The following is a 13,020-nucleotide window of genomic DNA, read 5'->3' as shown; positions in this document are numbered from 1 at the left end:
ACAGCCCCGGGGGGGGGGGGGGGGGGGGGCACCCTCCAGGCCACGGCCCCCACCCCTGCAGGGGTCAGTGTCCGTTCTGGGGGCAGACTTTAGGCTTCTACTGCCTTCTCCCAATCCTTGAGAAAATGTGCCCTCTGTGTTCACACTCCAGGACTCTGTCGTGGTTGTGTGGTTGTGCTCCGGGGGTTTGACTGTATTTTATATTGTGTTTGGATATTCTTGTATATTGAATTGCTTGAACAGGGCCTGGTTGTTTGGGAAGGGTCTCTGCACCCTGGCCCACAGCCCCACGTGGCCCCCCCAGACCCTGAGCCTGTGCTTGGCCCCCCCACCCCACCCCACCCCACCCCAGAACCCCCCCAGCCCCTTCCTGCAGCCTCCAGACGCCCACTGGCTCCGTGTCCTGCACTCAACCCGGCCCCCTGCCTGGCCCCCGGGGTCCCCAGCAGACAAAACATAATGTGCTAAATTGCTCACTTGCACGAAAGGCCTCTTGCCTTTGAGGGGAGCTCTCCAGGTACCTAATTTCTCTCTCAGATTTCTTTCTGTCCTCAGAGGTTCCCCAAAGGTACTTGGAGAATGTGTGCCGTCCGCCGGCTGTAAATTAGGGGCCGAATGTTCGACGCCTCGGGGAGGGAGGGGCTGGGGGAGGGCCTCCCTCCCGGGCTGGCGAGGGTTCAGTCCTGCAGGCCGGCCGCAGGCCCCAGTTCCTGAGTGTCGGGTTTCAGCGCTCCCTCCTTCTCTCCTGCAGCTCTCTTCCCCACCTTCCTTATCTTCCATCTCCTTCCTTCCTTCTTCCCAGCCCACTCCGCCCCCACCCCTCCAGATTTTTCTAAAAGTAGCCACTGGGAACGGAGCGGGAATAAAAGCGACGAGGAAGGTGGCAGCAATTCCCCCCCCCCTCCCCGCCTAAGGCAGGGCCAGAAGACTTGATTCTATCCCCCCCCCCCCCCATTTTCCCTTTTCTCTCTTTGTGTTTACTTGCTTGCTTGCTTTCTCTCTTGAGCCAAGTTCGGAAGGGTGGCTTGCAAAAGAGAGGAATTCTGAATAACCGCCTAAGTTAAACAGAATGTGGAGAAAGTTCAGCCCCGTCCCATGCTTTAAAAGTTAAAGCTGGAGAAGGAGAAGGCAATTTTGTCCTAGCCGTGCTGGCCAGATGTAGCTCGGGGGAGGGGGGGGGGGCAGCGCCGGCGTGTTGTCACCTGGGGAAGGGGTAGGCCCACTTTGTAGGAAACTCCAGTGTGTGCAAATGTTGGTCTGTAGAAGTAGACACAAAAATACTTGTGCGTTTCCAAAAGAAATCTCTGTGTCATTCAGTGTATCATTCACGTTTTTAAGAGGCATGATAGTAACCATGCAAGGTAATAGGGTTTTTTTTGTTTGTTACCGGGTTTTTTTTTTTTTTTTTTTTTTTTGAGATAACAAACCTCTGAGTTGGTCTAAGGTGTGGTTGGCTTTACCAAAAAAAAAAAAAAAACCCAAAAAACCAAAAAAAAAGAAACAAACCACATTTCTTCTCAAACAGAGGACTTTATGACAGATTGTGCGGAGAACAGGCACATACACCACAGCTTGGGTTGAGAGCGCTTCCTGGCGACGTCTAGCTAACACGCTTGGAGTTTTAAGTTTAGCGTGGTCTGCTTTTCAGTTTAGCAACTGGACTGTAGCTAAGAAAGAAGAACATAGTAATGTTCGGCACCTCCTGTTTGCCAGACATAGTGCGAAGGACTTTGTACATGAACTCATTTAGGCCTATTTTAGAAATGGGGACACTGAGGAGGAGCCTGGGATTCTGGAAGTCGTAGCTGGCCGCGCCGCGCTGCGCTGCTGGCCTCTTTACCTGTCTGCATTTCACTGTCACTGCACAGGGTGCTCCCGACTCTTAGGATTACGGTTGGACTTCCGAGGCTCCTTCCACCCTGGTATTCATTCATTCATCCATCCGCCCATCCATTGGCACACTCACCAGTCACCTGTACTGGACGCCTCCTGGTGCCGGGATGCCCTGTCCTTCAGGCCTGTGCGTGGTGACGACTTTTTGTCGCAGGATCTAATGAGTTAGCTTTAACTCATCAGGGGTGGACGTGGCCTCTTCTGCTGTCCTATGAGTTCTTGCCTATGCCATCCACTTACTACCGTGCATTCCATACGGAATAAATAACTTATCAAAATAGTCATAAAGGACTTGGCAGACAAAATGAACCGCTAGAGATGACTGCATTAAATTTTAATAGAAAGAATTCTTAGTGATAAGCTGAGGATGCGTCTCGGTGTGTGGCTGAGCTGTTCCTTTGAGACTTGCGTACAAGTCCTGTGACAGCAGAGACTTTGTCTCACTGCTCCGTCCTGGCACCTAGAACATTCTCTGCCATATGGCAAGGGCTCCCATTTTTATTTAATGACTGCATGAGACAGTTAATGCTTTATTTGTGCATGGAGACTGATGGTATTTGCAAATTTTGTACAAAAGACATTGCATAACCGTCCATACTGCCTTGTTCTAACTTTAATTTCTTTGATGAGAGAGAGGAGTTGCAGAATCTACAAGCTCATTTATTTAACAGAAGACGGCCTCACTAACTCTGCGGTGAGGTTTTGGGGAAGGATTCCAGAGTGACGTTAGCATGGAGTTTCAATAGATCTGAGGGATACAAAGGCGCAGCTACAGAATGTGAGTGTGTGGCGAATCCGAGGCCGAATACGGAGCAGCACGCAGGGGAGTCGTGTGATCCTGATGGCCACAGTCCAGGGCCATACCAGGGTCCAATTATGCCAAAGCTAAGGATTTCTAGTTTGGAAAGCGTGAGTAGTAATGCTTGAAGGACACCAAGCTTCTCAGAGACTGAACAGAGCCGTGAGGGGGATGAGCTGGGTTATGAGTAGCCCGGAAATACATGCCTGGAGCTTCAGAGAGAAGGGTCAGGGCTGGAGACATAGGTGTGGGGGGTCATCGGTCTGTGGATAGCAACTGATGTTATGGGAGGGAACGTGAAGACACAGGAGAGTCCTGGGAGAATAGAAGAGAACCGGGGCAGAAGATGCCAAAATGTGCAGGCAGAAGAGGGGATAAGGAAAGGATCATCAGAGAGGTGGGAGGGACGCTGGAGGGAGCTGGATCTTCAAGGCCAAGGTGAGTTTGAGAACCGTAGGTCATCACGGCCAGGTGCCTTGGCCTTCCTCTGGACTCTTCTACTTCTGTCCTAACGTAGATCGTGCTACGTTTTTCTGTTCACTGTCCTTCTCTCCCATTCGTTTGTGAGCCCCGTGGAAACAGGGTTAAAGCGTGCTTTCATCTTGGTGCCTAGGTCACGAATGGGGCAGAGGTTTCATTTCATCTGCCAAGTGTAGGAGTTCTGAGCTGAGTCCAAGGTCTTCAGACAAGAGTGCCTTAGTCCATTAAGGGTTTCTGGTATGGGTTTAGGATCAGAGACTGGTGGCCACTTGCCATGTATTTTTCATCTCTGCATTAGGCACTCATTCATTCATTATTCAGCAGATCTTTACTGAGCACCCAACCTGTGCCAAGTCCTGTGCCAGGTACTCAATAAATGTTTATCGAATAAATGTTGAAGGGTTAAAGCTTGCAGCAGCCTTCAAAGGGGCCTGACCATGGGCAGCCCGGGTGGCTCAGCGGTTTGGCGCCGCCTTCAGCCTAGGGCGTGATCCCGGAGACCCGGGATCGAGTCCCACATCGGGCTCCCTGCATGGAGCCTGCTTCTCCCTCTGCCTGTGTCTCTGCCTCTCTCTCTCTCCTCTCTGTGTATTCTCATGAATAAATAAATAAAATCTCTAAAAAAAAACCACAAACAACAAAACAAAGGGGCCTGACCAGGGATGGGCGACCTTTGAGAACCTCGCGGAGGTCAGGTCTCGGTGACCCGGCCGTCGTGCACAGGAGTGCTCTGGTCAGCTCAAAGTCCTCGCAAGCAGAAGGCCTGCCCTATGTCCACGATCATAGTACAAATGCTTTTCACTTGTGTAAGTACTTATGAGAGCACACGCACATCTCACTTGATCTTTGCATTTCTCCAACTGGAGAGATATGGACCGTTCTCTCCGTGGGACAGATGAGGTCACAGAGATGTGTGTGATTTGAGTGATCGACAGCCGAAACTGAGCTGGGAGCGGTCCACGGGTCTGCCTCCCACCTCTAGCTCTGGAGACTATGGCACTGGGCTTGGCTTCTCAGGGCACAGAACGAGGCCCTGCTCTTGGGGCAACTGGGCAGGGCCCGATGCCTTGCTTTTTTCAAGAGGTTTCTCCATGGAACCCGGGAGGCGCCAGGCAGCACTTGGGGTGGCAGGAGGAGGAAGAAATGATTGGCTCCCAGAGGTTCCCTGGGCTCCCATTCATGATTCATGATTCTTTCTCTGTAGCTAATTTTTGTTAAGTAGAAGAATTCCAGGAATCCTTCAGGAACTGGGGGAGACTGCTCTCTCCTGAAATATAAAACATCTGCTCTTGGTCTCTTTGGGGCTCCATTGTCTGGGGGGAAAACCAGGGAAAAGAGTTGATAGGAAACAGACATTTTTTTTCAAACACGAAATCCCCCTTTACTCATTAATTAAAAAATAAATTTAGGGACAGAGGTGTCACTTTCCAGGAGGCCTCTCCTAGCACAATTTCCCTCCACCCCCAGGAAAGTGATAATAGATTCAGAGCCAGAGACCGAGTCTCTGGGAACATGAAATTACGGGTGTTGGTTGGACGTTGCCCGTAAGCTCACCGTGCTGCAGCACGCTACCCGATTTGGAGGAGGACCAGTACTTTTCTTGATAATCAGAGCCGGGCACACCTGAAGGGACCTGTATTACAGTCTGAAAAACCTCGGAGGGAGGTTGCCCAAATCCTCATTTCCACTTTGTTAACCCTTCTGGATCCATCCAGATTCCCTTTCTATCCTGAGGCCCCCTGAGGCCTTCCAGCTGCATCCTGGGACACTCTGAGGCGCTCCACCTCTCTTCCAGGGCATTGCTCTTTGGCCCAGTCACCGTGAGCCCCACGGATTTCAAGAAACCACCTAAATAACCTTTCTGTTGAATTTGGCAAGGGCCTTGGAACCGGGGAAGGGAAAAGGAAGGCGAGCGAGTACAGGGGCGGGGACCGTCCTGATTCTGCTTATCGCTGTGTTCCCAGCACCCAGCCCAGCGATGGGCCCTTAGTAGGTCGCGCAGTGGAAAGCACCCAGTGAGCTCCCCGGGGGAGCAGGGGGGTGGATACAGTAAGAGGAGCGGGCAGTTGGTGCAGGGGAGGAAGTCCCCGGACTTGGAGGGGAGTTGGAGAGGGGATTTGGAGGGGACTTGGAGGGGACTTGGAGAGGGGATTTGGAGGGGACTTGGAGAGGGGACTTGGAGGGGACTTGGTGAGGGGACTTGGAGAGGGGACTTGGCGAGGGGACTTGGAGAGGGGACTTGGAGGGGACTTGGAGAGGGGACTTGGAGGTGCTGGAGCAGATGTTTCCTGGCAGAGTGACAGCAGGGACAGAGGCTCTCCGAGACCCAAAGCCTGCACACCAGACGGAGGGTTGGCCTGGTTCGCCGTGTCCTGTACGGAAGGGCCCCGGCCCTGTGCGCCCGCCCGTGTGTCTCCTTTGGTGCCATGAGAGGTTCAGTGCCGCCGCCCCCCCCCCCCCCCCCCCCCCCCCCCCCCGCCCCGTGTCCCTGCTTGCTGTGGCGCCAGCAGCAGGCTCCCACATAACTAGAGCCTCTGGGGCCGGGACGGAGGGTGGTCCACAGCCCCTCCCCTCCCTTTCTTTGAACCCGGGAGGGGGCCGCTTCCAGGGCTCTGTGGGGAAGCTCTTCTGAAGGGCGATGCACTTGGACTGCGGGGCACCATCGGGGTAGTCCAAAGGGTCCCTGTTGAGCTCCAAAGAAAACGTGGGGAGGTTCACATAAAGCAAGAGTTGAGCAAGCGGAGACCCAGGGACCCAGTGGTCTCCGGAGGGCCTGCTCCCTTAATTGCTGCTGGATTAGGGTGGGTGGGGAGAGCTTTTGTCCGAGGTTAAGTTCCTGGTGGAGCGATGATTGGATTAGCCACAACTTGGTGGCAGGGGAGGAGACACCAGGAGCCTGCCCTGCGCCGTGTCCCCGTGTTCCCCGCCTGGCCACAGACCGCAGGCCGGCCCCTGGGCCTGGAGGGTCCCGGGGCTGGCGCCACCCTCGCCGGGGACCTCTGCCTCGGGGAGCACATTTGCATGCTCCCCTGTCCCTCGAAGCCCAGAAGCCCAGCCGGGAGATGGGGAAGAGAGAGAAGAGAAAATCAAATTAAATGTTTGACCAGCAGAATGAATGCTGTCTCCAGTCAGGCTGGCTTACATTTGTCTGGCTTTCTATTTTCTGAACTTTCTCTCACCATAAATCCTTTTTCTTCTCCTTTTATCCATTAAAACGTTTTAATCTTCGTGCCAACACTTTTGGCTGGTGGTGTCTTGCCCCGGCTTCATAAGCCTCCCTGGGTCTTTTTGTCACCTTCTTGTGTCTCCCTCGGACCCCCAGCCCTTGACTTTGAAATGCCCCCCCCCCCCCCGTTTTTTTCCTCCCCTCTAATGCAGATTTCAGGATTTCTTGCTTAATGGTTGGCTGTTCACTGGATCCTTCTTGGGCTCCCCCATCTTCCCCCCCCCCACTCTAGCTTTGGGCCACGTTCATGTTTCTGTCTTTCAATTAAAACGGTTCCTCTTGTGTGTGTACAGGATCGCTGGGGATCAGGCCTCCTTTTGGTTGTGTGTTTAGAGAAGTGAGCCGGCCTCCTGGTGGGCAGGGGTGGACAGGGGAGGGCGGGGGTGGGGGATGGCGGTGGCTGGGGATCAGATTGTCCCCTGGATTTGCCAACCTTTACCTAACTGCTTTGAGGCATGGGAATAAAAATGACTCAGCTGGGCCACTCTGCCCAGGGAAGAGAAGGGAGGGTGGCGCGCCCCTGGGGACGGGACAGCCCCTGGGGACGGGACAGCCCGGGGACTGGGGAGCTGGAGTGAGCCGGGGCCTGCAGTGCGCCCGGCCTCCCACCAACATTTCCCGCAATCCCACTTTACCTCCAGCAAGAGGGGAGCTGACAGCCTGCAACAATGGCCTCCTTTCTTCTCCGAGGGCCAGTGTTTTGATAGTGTCAGGTTACACCCCAGCCTCCCCCTGGCCCATTTATAAACCTGACACGGGCACCATGATGTAATGTTATTTTTCAGGATCTCAATGAGGGAATGTTTTGCCCCAGGTCAGAAGAATGCTGGTTGATTTTTGCTGAAATGAACCATGGCGTGGTATAATAGATGGGCTCTTAGTTCAAGAAGGCGGGCTGTTGGGGGGGGCGTTGGGGGGTGTTGGGGGGTAGCACCCGGGCTGGGCCTGGGAGTCCGAGGTGAGCAGCGGGGCTTTCTTTTTTTCCTGCTTCGCCCCTTCCACCTCCTGGGGCCTAACTAAGCCAGCCTGTCCGTGTTGGGGAGTGCTCTGGTGGAAGGAGGCCTGGGAGCTGCCCCCCTCGAGCTGTCGGACCCTGTTGGCCCCTGTCGGCCTGGGGTCCCCTGCCATTGTCTTGATTTACGGTGGTGGCCTGGCCGTTGACGGTCCAGTGGTGGAGATTGAACAGAGGAAGTGACCGGAGAGAGGGAAGAGGGGCCTGTGGTGGCAGCTGGGATGGGGTGGGGTGTGGGGCGTTCTTGGGGTGACCGAGCCTGTCTTCCCGGCTGCCCCAGTTCCCCTGCTCAGCTTGGGCTGTGGCCGCCCTTGGCCACGCTGCTGCTGGGTGGGGAGCCGACAGGCCTGGGGGTTCCCTCCCATCAAGCTACTGCCCGTCACCTTCTTTTGTGGTCGGTTACCTGTACCCTAAAAGTTTCAGGAGCGTCTCCTTTCTGCATTCACATTTGGGTTGAACCAAAAGGCGCTGGAGATGGGTGGGAGCACCCACTGCCCTGGGTCGGGAAGAGGTAGGGAATGGTCGGGCCTGTCCCACCGCTGTCCCGTCCACCCGGTCCCTCTGGCTCTCTGCAGGGGCCCGTACCGGTGCCTCGCGAGCCGGTAAGGAGACTGGAGCTGACGTCCACCTTGGCTCCCCAAGCCTGGCCCTTGTCCTTAGTGAGTTGATGGGTTCACCCTGGGCCGGGTGTTTGACCTCTGCCTCTGTTCCTGCTCTGTCCCGCAGGACGACTGCTACTAGCCCTACCCCACAGGAGCTTTGGGGACATGACATGAGTTCGTGTACACAGAGTGCTCCCAACAGTGCTTGCCGAGTAGAGGACTTCCTTTAAAGAGTCCTTCCAGAAGTGGTTTTGCCAATTGCCAGTGTACTTTGTCTTCCCAGGTCCCTCTTTCTGGGTCAACCTCAGAAGATTTAAGTGGCTCGCGCCCAGGCGTCCTGTGTTCCAATTTTTGACCTGTCCTGCTCTGTTACCAGACCTGCAGGCAAGCCCTCTGAGGCCATCACCTAGATATTTATACCGAAAGCCGCGTTGGGCTGTCAAGGGAAGCGTTTTATACCAACTGCAGTGAACTTGTCACTATTCTCAGAGCAGGTCACACCCTTTGCTGCTGCGTCGCTGCAGCGCCGTGTCCTCTGTGGCCAGTGCCTTCCCCGGCTCCGCACCACCTGGCAAATTTTTCTTTTTTCAAGGACCAGCTCAAATATCAGTCATGCAGTAAAGCTGTGCCTACGTCCCCTTGTTCCTCCTGAGAGTCCCCGTAGGTGGTGTGTGGATCTCTGTGCTGTCCTCGAGGACTGTGTGGATTATGTGACAGCCCCGAGCCGCCCCCCCCCCCCCCCCCCGTTAACACAGTGCCTGTGATCCAGTTAGCGTTCCATATATATATTTTTTTCTAAAGTAGCCTCCACACCCATTGTGGAGCCTGAACCTACGACCCCGAGATCAAGTCCTGAGCTGAGATCAAGAGTCAGATCCTTAACTGACCGAGTCGCCTCGCCATATTTTAAATAAATGGACAAATAAGTACTTTTTTGGTGACAGTGATATACATTTCCTTGTCTTACGTCTGTCTCTGGTGAGGTCACCTTGGGGAGGACACAAAGAAACCAGATCCCATGTGAGGCTTCATCTGAGTCAGGATGACTGCAGAGCATGTGCTGGTCTCATGCTGGACTCTCCCCGGGGGCTGTGGCTGCACAGAGCCTCCAGGTTCTCTCTCCTGGGGTGGTAGCGATCCCAGGGGGCACCCAACCCTGGGAAGACCTGGCAGGTACTCCTCGCCTTGCCAGAGGAGTAGGATTGAGTCAGTAAAATCCATTAACTTCCCAAGGATAACCGTTCCAGGATGTTCCTGTGGGATGTCTGATGGGGGAAAGCAAAAGCGTGAACAGTTCCTCCGGAACACTCAGGAAGCAAGGTGCAACCCTGTTATTCCTCCACTTGGGGACCTTCCATGGCTGGGCCCTCCCTGTTAATGCAAAAGCACAACCAGCTGAGAGGGTCCGTGTAGTTTGGCCACCACTTACTGCAGCCCTCTCATTTTATATATGGGCATAGTGAGGCAAAGAGCAGTTACGTGCCTTGACCAAAGGGCACAGTCCTGTAACAGGACGAAGGCTTGGGACGCAGGTCTTAGGACAGGGTTCTTCTCGTATCCAGCCATGCTGCCTTTCGAACTTCAAGCTCACACAGTCAGGTCAGCCCGTAGACACCTCTTTTTTCTTCAGCTGGGCCTTTCTGGTCTGTTCTCTCCTTCTTTCCCTCTGGCTCCCATCCCTTCTCCCATTTCCCCGTCTCTCTTGTTCTGTAGACAGGTGACTTCTGGTCCCTCCAACATGGCCTGCTACCTAGGTCGTTGCTTTTTGCCAGCTGGCGGATGAAGAGTCTGCTCTGCTACTTTGCTCTGCCTCCGATTTCACCCCTGGCAACCTAGAAGCAGCTCATAAAAATGGCAAATCGACATTGGGCTTCGTTAGAAGGCACACAGTGACGATGGACGGGTCTGGGAGGGCATGACCATGAGTTGGTGGCTCAGGTTGGCTTCCTCGCTCATGTCAGCTAGACTCCGTAAGCGCATTCAACTTTTCCCGTTATTCCTTGGTGGTGAGGACTCTTCGAAACTATTTCTCACGTAGCCAAAGTTTGTGGACACAATTTCTGCGTGGAGTAACCAACCCATGGTGTAAAATAAGAAAAAGAATGCAGTTGGAACTCACTTCTTTTCCTTTTATTAGCAATCTGTGGGTTAGCCTGGTCCTGTTGACCAGTTTATTTCCACTTCTCCTTGTGGCCGAGATAATCTTTCAAACAACCACAAGGAGGTTTTTTTTTAAAACATTAATTCAGGGGATCCCTGGGTGGCTCAGCGGTTTGGCGCCTACCTTTGGCCCAGGGCGGGATCCTGGAGACCTGGGATCGAGTCCCACGTCAGGCTCCCAGCATGGAGCCTGCTTCTCCCTCTGCCTGTGTCTCTGCCTCTCTCTCTCTCTCTCTCTCATGAATAAATAAAGAAATCTTTAAAAAAATTCATATTTAAAAAAAAAACCACTAATTCATTCTTTTTTAAAAAATGTTTTTCTCTGTTTAATTTTCTCTGGCCTAATATAAAAATAATGAATCAATAACATATTTCTAGAATAATTTTCCCTTCTTTCGGGCAAATGACTGTCGAGGTGGAATGTTCCTGATTTTATAGGGGTGTTGATTCCCCACAGAACACAAGCGTTCAGGCGCTAGCCTTCTAAATGTTAGGCACCAAATTGACCCTTTTGTGATCAATTCGTTTTTATCCAGCTTTATTAACAGCCAACCACGGGACCATTGATTGGATCGACAAGGCGGTGACGTGAAGCGGTCACTAAACGTAGCCAGAGGAGCCAGGCTGACTTTTGTGTGGTTTTGTTTGCTGGACAAGGACTCTGTTAGTTAGAACAGCATTGAACTGTGCCCACCACGAGGAAATAAAACCCACGAGACAGTTACAAATGACCTGTCATGAGAGGGGAGGAGTGGAGTAGAAGAAGGTAAGGGAGGGAGAGCCCACAGTGACCATAACACCCTCTCGACTTTGGGATCCGGCTTCCCCAGGCTGGATATGCCCAGAAAGGTCTCAGAGGTTAAGAGCCAGGAGTCTGGGGAGGCGAAGGGTTATTGTGTTTGGTCACAACGGTGCCTTCCAGGCGGTCACCATGAAAATCCTTTGCACCGGGGTGTCCTGAGGTGACCAACCCAGGACCATGTGAATATGGTGACAGGAGCCATGGGGCCGGGATCAGAAGGCTGGCTCAGTCTCTTTCTGTATTGGCCTCTGCAGCTGTTGCCGTGTGACTCCCAGTAAACTTTTCGGTGGCTCTTCTCCAAACCTGAGGCTGATTCAGCATGTGAACAGGTCTGGGCCAGTTCTTGACGCAGCCATCCATGCCTGGTCCAGCAGGCAAGCTGCTCCGGCCCTGTGCCCTCTAGTGCCTGTGTCCATTCTCCAAGTTGCTTGCCACTCCCTGCACCCCTGGGTTCCCCCCTCCCTCCTTCCCTTTCTCCTCCTGGGCCTCAGACTAGTAGGAAACTCGGTTTACTGAACTATTAGGGTGTTGGTGGGAAGCACTAGGTTAGCCCCGATACTGATACCTTGCAATTATTTAGCATTATATGGGGTGTATCTCCCTTGAGAAATACATTCCTGGGAGTATACCAGTGTAATGAGTTTCAGTTAGCTGAATCATATTTTTTTTGTAGCTACGGGAATTATTAATTTACAAATCTGTGCTCAAGGACAGAAATCCTGACCCGGGCCATCTCAACCACAGGCTGAAAATTTCGGTAAAGGTTTAAGGAGGCCTATTTTCCGATGAATTACAAGGTAAAAATACTTTATTCAGCAGGAAAAAAAAATCACAAATTATGTTGTCTTCATGCTAACTTGAGAGGGGGTTGCGTTTTTCTAGGTGATTGGGTCCTTTTAAGGGTGGTAATAATAAAGTGCGTATTTAGTGGTACTTCTCATGTGCTAGGCGTAAGTGCTAAATCCATTGACATAAATCATTTCACATAATCCTCATAATAATCCTTTAAGGAATGGAATAGATTTATCCTAATTTACAGATTTTTCAGACTGAGGTTCAAGTAAGTGAAGTAATTTGCTCAAGGTCATACAGCTGTTAAATGGTAGAGCCGGGATTTGAACCCACTCGGGGTCCAGCTCCAGAGGTCATATCATGTTACTTCTTGACTGTTTCTTTCCTGTTATGGGCGGAATAGCATACTTTCATCTCAAATATTATTAAAAAAAAATCCTGAAGCTTATACGCCCAAAGGCCCCATGTTGGTGCCTTTCCATTTTTATTTCCCTTAGAGATTATAACTAAGGCTAATGTCCGGGGCTAGTCAGCTCGGTTGGTTAGAGCTAATGGGGCCAAGGTGACAAGGTTCAACCCTCCTATGAGTCTCTTAGCCGGGCTGAGTTTCATGGCCATAGAATTAACCTTTCACCTTGGCCAGCTGTCTCCCAAATGCATGTTGTTGATCATAGAGAATAAGGAGGGGATTGTGGATAAAACGGTGCAAAGCACTTGACCAGCCACCCAAGACCGTGGATGGTGGTTCAGTAATGTTGTCTCTCCAACCGGGGAAGAGCTATGACTGCCAGTTTTAATAGCTTACAATAGCATTTGATAGTGAGTTCCTTGGACCTGGTATTTGTTTTAGGGTTTGCCCGTGAGGAATGGTTGCCCACTCAAGTTGAGTTTGGGCCATGGTGAGTTAAAGAGCTTTCTTTTAATGACTGGGCTTCTTGGAGCTTTAATATGTTAATGCGAGTTGTAAATCTCCTGGAGGGGCCTGGGAGGTGGGGGAGTAGTTGCCTTTCGGGGAATTTATTTGACCTGGGGACCTTCTCCCTGGACTGGGATTCTTAGAAACACACTTTAGCAAATGCTGCCTTAAAGTGCAGTTGCTCTTTGCTATTTATTTTAAATTTCTGTAGTCACGCTGTCTTTGCCCAACAAGGGAGAGACACTGGGAACCAAAAGGACCCGTCTCCACGTTCCCCAAACTTCTGCATGTGTGGATTTCCTTTCAGCAGGTTATACACCTTTACCTCTGGAGGCTTC

The 13,020-nt window shown here is 52.3% G+C and overlaps 1 protein-coding gene across 6 annotated transcripts in view; it reads left to right on the top strand.

Annotated features, from left to right (window-relative positions):
• The window catches only part of PBX1 (PBX homeobox 1), a 325,781-nt gene that overhangs the window by 39,964 nt on the left and 272,797 nt on the right, over positions 1-13,020 (top strand). Inside the window, exon 1 of one of the 6 annotated variants that reach the window (XM_035711094.2) lies at positions 2,809-3,130. The exons of the other annotated variants lie outside the window; for them this stretch is intronic. Within the exon in view, the coding sequence (XP_035566987.1) occupies positions 2,977-3,130 (154 nt within the window). The 5' untranslated portion in view covers positions 2,809-2,976. Of the gene's footprint in view, positions 1-2,808; positions 3,131-13,020 lie in introns of those variants that run through there. 6 annotated transcript variants of the gene reach the window in all.

Source organism: Canis lupus, chromosome 38 (assembly GCF_003254725.2).
Source record: "Canis lupus dingo isolate Sandy chromosome 38, ASM325472v2, whole genome shotgun sequence".
NCBI classification, from domain to species: domain Eukaryota; kingdom Metazoa; phylum Chordata; class Mammalia; order Carnivora; family Canidae; genus Canis; species Canis lupus.
The sequence above is the reverse complement of the archived record's forward strand: the minus strand, read 5'-3'. Positions and strand labels throughout refer to the sequence as shown.